The following is a 12,765-nucleotide window of genomic DNA, read 5'->3' as shown; positions in this document are numbered from 1 at the left end:
TTCTGTAAGACCACAGCAAGCAAATACCACAGCGCTGCCCTGCCCTGCTGAACCTGGGCGCTTGTGGGGATTCAACAGCTGTGAGAGATTCGGTGGCTCTGGTCGCGTAAGGTCTTCAGACAGATCCGTGATTATGGATGTAAAGGGAAAGGCTGAGTGGAGAAAGGAGAAATGGAGAAAAGAAAAGGTAACAATTTTTCTTTAAGAAAAAATATTGGCCATATCAGCTGCCAGTGGGCTGAAAATATTATTGTGGGAATAGACACCTCCATAATCTTTACGACAAAAGCCACGTAATGTGGGCTATCAAGGGTTTGTGCTGTGTGGTTATGGAGTCCGGATCTTAAACGAGAGGGAAAATAAAGGCAATTAGAACTGGTTTCACTCTCAACTCTCCATCATGTGTAAATTCACCCATGGTTAAAAATAGTTATATGAAATAAAAACAACTGCCCTTGAGAGGCATTACTTCAGTCAGGGCTCAAACTAAGCAGAAAACCAGGCTTTGTGCATCTGAGCTTTGCTAGTATTGCTAAAGAGAAAGGGAGCAGCTCATTCCCTCAGTCCATGCAAGCTGCATGTCCCCGGGGAATAAGCTGTGAAGCTACCTGGTGTTGGTTTAGGATCTATATTATCAGCATTTGCTTTCCTCACCCCCTTTAAAAAATACTAATAATTAAAAAAATAATCAGAAATGTTGCTGCTGAATGGAGCTTACTAGAAAAGGGAACCGCTAAACTCTGTGGTCAAATATCTTGGAGGCAACGACTGCAAAACTTGGCGTACGGTTACAAATTGTCCAGCGCCTTGTGCGCTAGGTGCACGTAAATACCAGCTGCTGTTTGAACCATACTCAGCGACGCTGCGCGCACGCGGGCATGCTGGCGTCCCCGAGATGCCCGAGAGCTGGCACACGTGACGCAAGCTTTCGTTTAGTTGGTCTGGGAGGGCATCGTTTTGTTGCACGAATCTCATTTTTACCCCTGTTACTTTTATAAAGCTTTCCTGTAGTAAGTAAAATGAAAGGAGGGAAAAAACCCATACGTGTTATTCTTTATTTATTTGCATTCCTCAATGGCAAAGTAAACTGAATGTTTAAGCAACTGACATCAAAGATTTGATTTCTCTGAAGCTAAAAAGCCTATTAATCACGATTTTAAAGTGTTCTTTAATTACCCTGTAATAAAATGACACGCGCAGAGCGGGAGGAAAAATTGTATACTTTTAGAGTTCCTCATGCTTGTTTGTGTTTCAAATCTCCCCGGAAATCCTCGTCGATCCCGCTCGCTTCTGCTGCTTAATTCTGTTCTACCACAGCTATTGCTGAGCGTTTCGCTAAGTTCACCGTACATGGTGCAATTCTGAGGCAGGGCAAAAGCGTGTAGGGAGAACAGGCCTAGTGTCTAAGCTGGTTTCTGGAGGCTATAATAGCAATGGCAACCTCATCTTCCGAGAGGATGAGGCGGCTATGGAGCGCAGAGCTTATTTGGGGGTTGAAGGCAGTGGTGGTGCTGAACCCTTGGCGCAGCCAGCATTGTATTTAGGCTACAGGGACCATTCCCGTTTTGTAAGTTTGATGTGCGCCTTGGTGCATCAGAACGTTGAGTCCATGCTGTGTCCTGGGAGAAGAGGACCTTGAATCCCTCTCTAAATAGCAAACTGGGAGAGAGAGAACCAGTAGATGGTGCTCAAGATTACACAGCATAGGCCGGAGTAGGTAGGACCAATACAGCTCCTTCCAGTCTTCACATGTCTGGGTCTCACCCTTGAAAATGGCCTCTTGATGTAAGCATTGAAACGAGGAGATGAGCAAGAGACACAAAAGTGGGTTTGGTTAACACTTTAAGGGATGTGAGCTGTCAAAACAAAATAGCCGTCAGGAAAAAGACAAGGTAAATCATTGTTAAAAACCTCTTTGTAAAACTATAAATTTTGTAAAGGAAGGAGAATGAAAAATAAAATCAGGGTGGACACCCAGCTCCTCCTTTGACATTATGAGATAGGTGTTTGGGGTCGTGGTGGTAGAGAAAAGCTTGGAAATACGAAGCAAATCTGAAGGACAACAAAATCATAGGCCTGACCAAAAATAAAATCCCCACAATGTTTAATAAAACTTTCCAGGTCCTCGAAACCCTCTGCAACTGTTTAATCCTTGAGATTATTCATCAAACTGGGAACATCAATCGCCGGCACGGAAGCAGGCTACACAGACGTGACCCCTGTCCCTTTGAGCGGTGCAAATGACGCCCCCGCGTACTGGAAGGGGCAGCGACTGGTCGCTGGAGGCGGAGGATGCCACAATCCCAGCGCCTGCACGCAACCGATCTAGGCCGCTGCGTCTGGGGTTTGAATTCGCTGCTCTCGCGAAACTCAGCCAAGTGGGTAACGTTCTGAGTTGATCTGTTTTCAGACCCAGACAGTTGTTAATGAAACAGTTGCTGTTTTGTTGACAGAACATTAATTACTTGATCTTAGGACTTGGTAATTGCACAGGCCCCCTCTGTATACATCACTAATTACATTAGCAATTATATGGCATTTTAAAGACAAAGAAATGACTACAGCAATTGCAGTGTCATAGGGACCCCGCTGGCAAATTTCAATCAAGTTCCTGCAGCCTCGGTGAGGTGTTGAGATGAGTCCTTCTCCATCCGAATCCTCCCGAAGTACCAGCCTGCTACGGTACCTTGCTGCGGCCGCTCAAACGAAACAGTCTGGAGAAAAGTCGAGCTGCTTGAATTTCTCATCGAGGTTAGTTACATTCTCAAAATTGATTTGAAGTGTTCTCGAAAGCCTACTTGCTATTGGAAATATTTCTTTATGCTGTCAGCTCTATTAATGCTAGAGGTAATTGAGAGTCGTATCTTAGAAAATCATGACTTAGATTAAAAATAATCACAATTGTGAACATACTCGTCAACGCCTTTCTGAAAAGCTGCATTGTGTTTTTAAGGATCTTCCCTTGCAAATTAATAGGCCAGAAAGTTACTTAAGAAGCTAAAATTCCTGGGCCTCCAGAAGTTGGAGATTTGCAAAAGACCTTCAAAATCAGAGTAATCGTAAGCATGAGAACTGGCGGTACAGCGTATTTGTAAAGTCCCGGTTGTTTTGAAATATGACATAATGTATAGAGGCTCCTTTATCCTGACCAAGAGCTGTAAACCCCCGTAATTTAAATCAGGAGCACCCTTATGGTATGCAAATAATGTACAGAAGGACATACTTCAGTTACTGCTGCCGTTGCCTTTTTCTTCCCCACCTCCCCGTGCTTTCTGTCTTCTGATACAACTAGAGCAACAATGGAAATACACCTAATACTTGTAACACAACTTGGAAAATGATTGTAACTTGTTTGGGTCAGGAGGCGTTTCCATTACTTGGCTGTACGTTGCCCGCCACGGTGGGTATGGATTTTGAAGCCCTCACAGGCCATTGTGGTGGAAGTAAGTAAAGCGATCTGCGCACGCTCGGGTGCTGTGCTAGGATGAACGTGAACACAAAAGAAACCCAGTGCTTTTATTTTTTTCACTTATTTTGTAGCTGTGCTTCTGGTTTGCAGGCCAGAGGGGAAAGTAATTATATGGGCAGATCTATAGATGGCATAAATTGGTCCAGCTCCACTGACTCAGGTGTACGATAGCTGAGGATCCGGCCCATGTCTTTTCAAGTTTAGAGCTTGTAAACAGGGAGAGATGGTATTATTACCAACAGACGATCTCTCTGGCTTGTGCTAGCTATTTATTCCCCCGTTCCACTCTCCCCTCCCTTCTCACTCTTCCTCAAGTGCTATTGCTATATGCAATTTCTGACCAGTTCTACCCAGAATCACGTTCGTTAAAACCTCGATCCAGTATTAAGGGAGGTTTGAAGCTGATTTTAATGGTGGCAAGATTGCAGCTAACACCTTCTCACTGCAGAGACAGTTACTAACTTGTATTCAAAACCGGGTAGCGACGGCCTCTATGTCCACACTGGATTGAGTTTGAGAATACAGACAAAAACGAACCAGGATGAGTTTCCCCAAGTACACATGCTGTAAATCTTGCAGAAGACCAACAAGAAAATAGCGTGCTCCCCCGCCCGAAAAGGAACTGGCAATGGACAGGCTTGGTTTTTGTCATTCCCGTGTCTTTTTCTGTTATCGTTGCAACCGCACAAACAAACAGAGAGCAGGCAGGACAGCAGATCTGATTTCCCCCGCCCCGCTCCCCGTCGCGGTGCTTCCCCCAGCCGTCCTGTATTGCCTCCACGGGACGCTATGTTGGTGCCTTCCACTTCGGGAGGGGGAAGCGTTGGGTTTCCTCCTTCCCCTTATCTACACCGATGTTTGCTCCATGCTGTCTCTGTCACGGCTGCTCCGTCTGCACCCTCTGCTATGGCCGCCAGCTGTCTGTTTAATCCAGTCCTGCAAGCGGAGTTAATGAGACATTCCTACTTAAATAACCTGGTGCGATTAAAGCTTCAGATCTTTGCACCTCAACAGCTGTGTGTTGTCACGGAGATAAATATTTTAACTGGTCTGGCAATTCCCTAGCTGCCCTGTGTAAGTGGTTGAATGAGTGGCTATTGTTTCACCGTTTATTAAAGTGAAATTCAAGTTCTTGCAAAACAGCCACCTAGAAAAGACCTGTCCAGGAAAAAAGGAGGGTGGGAGAGAATCTGCTTTTCTAGGCGGCCTTTCCGAACCAGGGCAGCGTGCGGATGGCAACGGGGCCGTGCCCAACTGTAATCGTCCGCTCCCCAGGCGAAGACAACAGGGCTTTCGCTGACCGCTTATCAGGGAGGTTCCCTTTGTGACTACTATTAAGAGAAATGTTCCTTCGGCGTTCCTGGTGCTGTACAAGTTAACGGCTGTCCAAATACCTTGCCTTTGGAGAAGGACCTCTTTCTATGTTTGACGTGACAAATGCCATTAAATTCTTTGCAGAGCGTGGCAGCCATCTTACAAAGGAAGGCTGAACAATTTCGTCTTCGTGTAAAACTTGTCGAATTAAGGATTTAAGAAGGTTGCAGATCTCTAGCCTTTATTGGTCTTAACACGGGCCAAGAAAAGTCTTTTCAGGCTGGCTTTTAAGAATTGGGCAAGACTGATAATGAAATTGGTTCAGCGTGACAACGGAACTGATCCTAGAGATTTTTTTGTATTTTAATAGAGATTCCCTTTCGGTACAGATAGTCGTTGACTGCTTGGGGCTGGAGGGAGTTGTTTGTACGCTTTTTTGAATTTAGGAGCTAATATTTTTTCTGAAACTCTCTGGCTGGGGTACTTCATGCATCTCCTTCCCTCACTCACCATTTTCTTTGGAATTTGCTCAGCCTGCAGGACAGCTCTGAAGGTGAGAGCAGTAAGGTATCGCAGGCACATGCCGTGTTTGTACATCATCAAGTCCTTAAAAGAGGTAACAAATGAGTTGCGGAGCATGTAGATCTCCAGGCTTTCATCTGCATAATAAAATCCCTCACCCGAATATAACAGTAGGTCACTGTTAAAGACTAAGGATCTCTTTCAAAGTAACGGTTAGTTTTATCACTAAAATCATCACTTAATACGCTGCTGGGATTTCTTGGGGGGGGGGGGGGGAAGCTGAATCGGATTTTAAGTAGAATGGGCCTCTGTTCAAGACGAGACGAAGGATATTTCACTAGGACAGTGGACAACTTAGGTTTCACTGTTGGGAAGAAGGTCATCTACTAATTGCACGTTATCCCTGAACGAGTAATTGAAGCAGATTACCAAAACCCCCTGTTTTCTTCCCAGCTTTTGGTTGATGGTGCCTAATGTTTTCGGATGCTTTCACTGACATCTGGCAGTAGTTTAAACACTGACTCATATTCGGTCTTCTGTTTGTCAAAGAATGTCAGTCGAAGTGGCTTGCATCATCAAAGAAAATTTTCATTTGTTTGAACGTTTCCAGTGATTTTCACACAAGAAAATGGAATATTCCTGGTTTAGATAGTCAATTACCATTTTCCAAGACACGTCTCAGCATGCTGGTTTTTTGTTGGTTTTTTTTTTTTTTTGATAAAATAAAGCTAATTTACCTTTTCGGTCAATGCTCTTACAGAGAGAACAGAAATTCCCCATGTTACAAGTGCCTGACCCGGGGCCTGGCAGCCAGGGTAGCTTACTCCTTCTGAAGAACAGCTAGAATGGAGTGCAAGTGGAGCAAGGCCTCTCCCGCTTGGACTCCTTTACTGGTCAGAGCACTGGAGCCACAAAGCAGCATATTTATGCATCCCAGTGAGTAAAACGTGCGCTCTGCTGCAAGAAGGAGTAGATATACTTCAGACTTGTTTCCTTAGGAGCCAAGGGGACTCAGCTCTGCAGCACAGGCATCGGCGTTAGCTCAGGGTTGTGCTCAAAGGCAGTGCCCAAGCCAGGACTAAGGAACGACCCCAAATTTAGTTCAGCAGAGTCCAAGGAAAGGCCAGCATCCTACCTTTTTTCCTCCCCCAAAAGGACAACATTCTCACAAAGGTGTTGTCCACTTTGTTAATCAGCTGTGGTAAAGGCATGGTCAGAAGAGACCGTTACTGTCTTCTGTGACCGGCACAATCTCAATCTGGCTCTACCAAATTGTGGATGGGTGTCCTACAAACAAGCACGAAGGCTTGATTTGAAAAACTCTCACGTAGCACAGGATTACCCTTTTTTTAAAGTGCTATTGCTGTAACAGTACCTTGAGTGACCCATAAAGATGATAAAGAATAAAGCATATTGAATACTCTGAAATTAAGATAATTCCCCCCCTTGTTTACAGTACAAAAATTTTATTTTTTTGTTAGGATAATTTAAAGTTTAAAACTGAAGTAGACATATTCATTTTACAAACAAGATATTCTTCCATAAGTAGGACCATTAAAAACAGTAAACAAAAAAAGCTATCTTTACAAAAGCTCTGTGCATAGCAACTTCATACTGTATATAACTGACAAAGCAAAAAACCAAAAAAACGACCAGCCAACCCCAAACAAACCCCAAAACTATACAGTAGGGAGAAATGAGGCCTTAATTTACAGAAGGGAGAAAACGGTCTTTAAAAACCATGCATATTGGAAGTGTGCAAAGAAATAGGGAGAGTAAGATGCTATACCAAGATAAATAATGAAATAAAACATACTCTTTCAAAGTTATGATAAAATTTGTCGTTACCTATCGCAACACTTTCATCTTTCTAGTGGCAAAAAGGAAAGCTGTTAGGGAATATTAAACAGCGATAACTAAAAGAGGACAGATTTGCTTATTACACTGAAAAATCCTTACACATAAATTTTTACATGACTTTTCCTTTTTGCTGGGTGTTTTGCCACTGCCAAAGTCCTTCTTTCATGTTCAAGGATTTCTGATTATATTTATTTACACACATTTTTCTTTGTAAAGCTACCAGTAAGTTCTACGCTCCTCTTGAGTACGATGTTTTCCATGCATGAGCAAAATCCGCGTTCCAAATCATTCCTATGTGTAATTTGTTTCATCTGTTTGGCTCAAAGCAAACCAGAAAGAATAATTTTCCCTGTTTACATCAACATAGGCAGCTACATTTGTTTCTCTTCCTATAAGTACTTGGAGTAGCTTGCTAGGGAGGTTTTCTTTTTCATTTGGACTCATGGCTCTCCCACTTCAGCAACTGGACGGAGCTAATAAAAATACCTGAAGTGTGAAAGGAATGCCAAGCATTTCAGAACCTTTTCTTTTTGTAGCCAGTCATATTTTTTTTTCCTGAATCTTCCCGAGACTTCAGTGATCTTTCTTATGTGCCTGTGCTGACTAAGCAATAATAAAAAAAGGGCGGGCAATGAACAGAATAGCTTTTTTTCACAAAATGTCTCACGTTTTTGAACTGGAAACCTTTCTGACTGAGATTTTGTAATGAAAATCTTACTTGTTGAAAAATGTGAGAGGCATGAAGGTAGCAAGCTGCTGCTCTTCAGCATGCGGTCTAGAAGCTCCTATCTATCTGGAGTATTTGCTGGGCGTAGAATTTTGAGGCTGAGCAGAGATGATAAAATTTAAAAAGCGGCCTGTACAGAGAAGGGCAGGGGGGGAAAATCCACCATCTTTATGCGTTTAGAGCTGTTTGGCTTTTTTTTAGTAGTTCAAAATGGGGGAAGGGAGATAATATATCAGAAATGAGCCTGGTCCATCAAGATTTTTTTTTTAAATCTAGGACTCAATGTAGTATTCACTGAAATTTATGGAAGTCTTAATCCCAACTCTGATAATCCTCAGTCTGGTTTTTTTCCTGTATGCATGCAGAATTCCAAACGTGAATTTGTACCTCGCACTCGTAGCCTTGCTGGGAGATCGGCACCTATGAACGTAGGACATACTTTTTTGTTGGTTTTTTTGTTCTGAATAACAATTATCAGGTTAGACAGTGCGCCCTGTAGTGTTATCAAAGGTGACCGTACAGCAGCGCACAGTTACAACTCCGGACTCCGTAATACCTGTGATTCTTTCCTATTTCAGGGATCACTTGGCTTCAAGGTTGGCTGCCTCGCCGACCTCCAGTGATTGCTCCTTCCTTGATGGCATGAAGGGCATGCAAAGCACCTGCAGTGTCAATGAACTTGCAACCATAATTCATGGTGAGTTATTTTATTTCATCTTTTCTGGAATGTAGACACTTGCAGTAGCCTGACTGTAAGACCCTGACTAACTACCTTCAAGCTTCTTAAAAACCCATTATTCCCACAAAATCTCTCTTTAAAGCTGCTTCTAATTGTCATTGTTTGCTGATAGGATAAATTGGGCCTTGAGTTTTAGAAGACAGTAAACCTTCCACCTTTTAAAAACTGAATTCGCTACCATTGAAAAGGCACCTAATGAAGCCCCTACCGAAACCTCACAGCATAGTCAGGAGCAGTACGAAGCTGCTTCCCACCAAGCGTATCACCTGTAGGATTGATAGGAGTAGCCCAGTTTTTTGTCTTTCCAGTCCCTTGGTTTCTCTGCTGTGCTGCGTTCTGGTTAACAAACACATCCTGTAAATCTTCATGTATATTAAATACATTTCTCTCATAAGCTGAACTGTACACTACACTACGAAAATGGAGCTTCAGGGAGGACCTACTCTCATGCGGTCCGCACCAGAAGTGGACTCACAGGCAGTCGGCTTCCCTGCACTGGGCTATTTAAAGGAACGATTTTCCATGTTGGCAAAATGCAGTCCTGTGCCAAAAGCCTGTCCGTTAGGTGAGGGTCTATCAAGTCATATACCACACACAACCACTGCGCCTCTTGGTCACTCATCATTGCAGCTGGATTTGAACCACGGATCTAGATAGAGGCTTTCTAGGCTATTACTCATCCAAATGAGCTCCAAAGGAGCTCCAAATGACCGCAGCCATGCAAGTTTCCACAGTTGTTCACCATCCCGAGTCCAGTACTGAACTGAACATCTTCTACCATATATAAGGATCACCAAGAACACTATTTTACTTACCCATCGATAAAACTACTGGGCAAATGGACAAGTACAGTTTCAGGGGCCATATATTAAGCGTTTATTTATTTAACATAAAGGTGTTACCATAGGAACAACTATTCATGCAGGTATGAATCGTGTGTATTTTACTGGGGTGTAAGTTGTGCAGCTGATTTTTTTTTTTTCCCCCCTCTAAAAATGGCTTTCCAACAGTCACATTCTTTTGAGTGATCTCTGGTTTAGTCAGATAACTAGTGATTTTTTTAATCAGACTTGTTCTCACCTTCCAATTTCAGGAGAAGAGATGCAAAGGTGAACTAAACTTTTTTTATGATAAAATGCAGAAAAATTCAAAGCAATTGATTACTTCTATGAACTTCAATATATAAATGGAAAATACTTACCATTTTTAATGACTCAGGATAAAAGTGCATAAATTATTCCAATACATATTTACCCTTTATAAATGCACCCTTAATATGAAGTATAACTGAACTTAAGGTGTTCTAACTACATGGAAAAACAGTATGTTAGAGAACCCTTTCACTCCTAATTCATACATTGAATCTATAAAATAAACTCAGTACCTCAGGAAAAATCTGATTCGTTCAAATCCCTAAGTGCCACTCATTCGCGAGTAGGGTCTTTGAAACTTAGCAGTTAATCTTAGTACCTGAATATTTTAATTGAAACAAAAAATGAAGGGGGAAAGATGAGGAGGATGAAAATCCGTACATGAATTAGTGACCTGTATACCACAATGCATGTAGAAGTTTCTGATGATTTTGTTAATCAGAAAGAATCCTATACATCCTTGCACATGAATTCAGTAAGAGGGAAGAAGTGAGGAGCAATTGCAGCAGTAATAATATATCTCAAACTTATCACTACATTTTTGCATCATTTTTCTTCATTGTACAACTGGAGGAAAAAATCCAAAAAAGGGTTTAATTTCTACCTCTACATACAATAAGTTACAAGTTTATTTAAATAATTGTAAAACATCTTACATTTTTTAAAGAGGTTAAACTATAAGCAAATACACACATACACCAAAGTTCCATCATTCATGTCAGTTTGTCCTAGAAATTCTTTCATGCTGGTACCCTGTTTTGTTGAATTTTTTTTCTGCATAAACTAAATCGATATCTGAAAGGCTCCATAGAAAATAGAAACTTCAACTTTTTTCCCCTACAAAGTAAAACAAATTGTATCCAAAATATCAAGCTTGAATCATTTTGCCAATTTCTTTCTCCTTTTAATATTTTACAAATCTTAGGAAGGTTTCACGTCTTTCAAGAAAGACTTTGCATTTCTGATTCCGTTCTGCCAGCTGTTGTTCATCCTGGCTCCTGGCTGATTCTTCATTCACAATGTTTTAGGAGTTGACGTGGTTGTGTCAGAAATATGAAACAGGTAAAAGATGCAGACTTCTATCTTGTCCAATCCATAAAAAATGTTCGCTTTTTTTCCTGGGCCTGGCTTTCCCCCAAAAAAGAGCTTGTAGTGCTATTTTTTTCTTTTTAGTGGTCCATCACAATAAGTAGTTTTGTGCTGTAAAAGAAAAATGAAAAAAAGAGGAAAAAAGGGAAGAGGGAGAGGAGCAAAGCTGCCTCTTCCTTACATCGGGGGAACGACAAGACCAGTCATGGCTGAAAAAGAAAATTGACAAAGATGAAATTCTGGCAGATTTTTATGGAACAAAATATATTTGAGCCCTTCACCCTTCTGTGTGTAGTCATGTATTGCAGCAATGGCCTTATTGGCAGGTTAAACTACACCTTCGTTTTCTTTTAATGTTTTTATGCTCCAGTGAGAACTAACATTGTGACACTGACAATGACCACAGCCAAGGGACAATCTGCCATTTCATAGTAAATTCACCAAAAGCCAAGGCCCATTGTGGTTTTTAAACGGGTAAAAGAGACAGAGGATTACTTCAAGTCTCAGTACCTGAATTCTCAGAAACGCCTAACCATTTTTGGGTGCTTGTCTCCCAAGAGATGTCCTGGGAGATGTCGATTGCTCAGAACTGTCCCCAGAAATTCAGACTTCTCATGCTTTCTCAAGTTGAACACTCAAAATCATTCCTGAAAAGCAGAATCGAGCAGGGTCTTCCCCTTCCCGCTCAGCCTGCTTGCAGAAAGGGTTATGTTGTGAGGGAGGAAAGATGGGAAAGCAAATGGGAATTCGCCCGCGCACTGCTTACGGGACCTAGCCAGAGAATTACCAGTCCCGATTCACTGGACAATGACCAGAGCTAGGGTTTGCTAATTTAGTTTCAGTGGAAATAATGGACCAGCCTCTCTTTCTCGCTTGGTTTACCCCATATGTCTGAATCACTGTAGTCTTACCTGGCACATTCCCAGAACACTGGGCTTATGTAAATTATTTATTAGTCACTCTCACTGCCTTTAATTGCAGCTATATTCTTCATAACTGACAACAGCAACATTTGAAGCTGCCTGGAACCGGTGCTGTTCCCAAAGGTTTTGAGGGGTAAGTTAAGTTTATACGTATTTATATAACAAATGAGTGAGTCATATTTTCAAAGGGGCCTCAGTGCAGTGCAAGGTCCTAATCCTGCAAAGATTTACGTTCACTGAAATTTGTGGGATTATTCATGTGTTTAAAGCCCTGTCCTCTGAGAATTAATTTCACCCTTATGTTCATAGTGTTTAAAAAAATGCTTAGGGCAAGATCCTCAGCTAACATGACTCTTTTATTGGAGCTGTGTTGATTTTAAAGAACTGTGGATATGGCCTATGATTTAATACAATTGGAAAATAAATATTTTCGTATTTTGTAACTGACTAGGGCTAGAAATCCCTGCCAATTTTGGCAGAGAGCTGAAAGAGAAAGCGAAACTGGACAGTCTTAAGTCAAATATCTACTTTTTTTTTAATGGCTATTATTTTCCAAACAGATTTTCAAACATGCAATGTACATAACCCTAAATAAAGTAGGTAAATATTTGCATGCCTGTTTTGAGGAGGGGGCAGGGCACATTAGAAGAAGAGGGATTTTCTGATAACACTGCTGAGGCTGCTCCTTTCCTTCTCCTCACCCCCAAAACCGAAAAAACGATCCTAACGGTAGTGTCCCAGCCTGACACTGGAGAGCCTTCTCCCTGTGTATTAACCACACGCCTGCCTTTCTGTCCTCTAGAGAAGAAAACTTAAGTCTTGGATTGATGCCCTTCTCTACATTCTGCTGGGCTGGCAGAAGAGGTGAGCGCGTGCCCTCAGCTGCTCACCTCCGCCCCACAGGTATCCCAACGGAGCAGGCTGTGCCAGCACTTCCTAACCTGCTTCAGGCAAAATCATCCAGGTTAGCT

At 42.1% G+C, this 12,765-nt stretch overlaps 1 protein-coding gene across 2 annotated transcripts in view; it reads right to left on the bottom strand.

The window, feature by feature from the left end:
• Window positions 1-9,283: 9,283 nt before the first annotated feature.
• Window positions 9,284-12,765, bottom strand: part of EBF2 (EBF transcription factor 2) — a 145,983-nt gene continuing 142,501 nt past the window's right edge. Inside the window, exon 16 of one of the 2 annotated variants that reach the window (XM_009472786.2) lies at window positions 9,284-11,080. In XM_009472786.2, the coding sequence (XP_009471061.1) occupies window positions 11,049-11,080 (32 nt within the window). In that variant the 3' untranslated portion in view covers window positions 9,284-11,048. The remainder of the gene's footprint in view (window positions 11,081-12,765) is intronic. The other variant, XM_087762740.1, reaches the window with a different exon arrangement.

The sequence above is a fragment of the Nipponia nippon genome, unplaced genomic scaffold (genome assembly GCF_047370975.1).
Source record: "Nipponia nippon isolate SJK-2023a ecotype South Korea unplaced genomic scaffold, ASM4737097v1 scaffold_27, whole genome shotgun sequence".
Classification (NCBI taxonomy): domain Eukaryota; kingdom Metazoa; phylum Chordata; class Aves; order Pelecaniformes; family Threskiornithidae; genus Nipponia; species Nipponia nippon.
The sequence above is the reverse complement of the archived record's forward strand: the minus strand, read 5'-3'. Positions and strand labels throughout refer to the sequence as shown.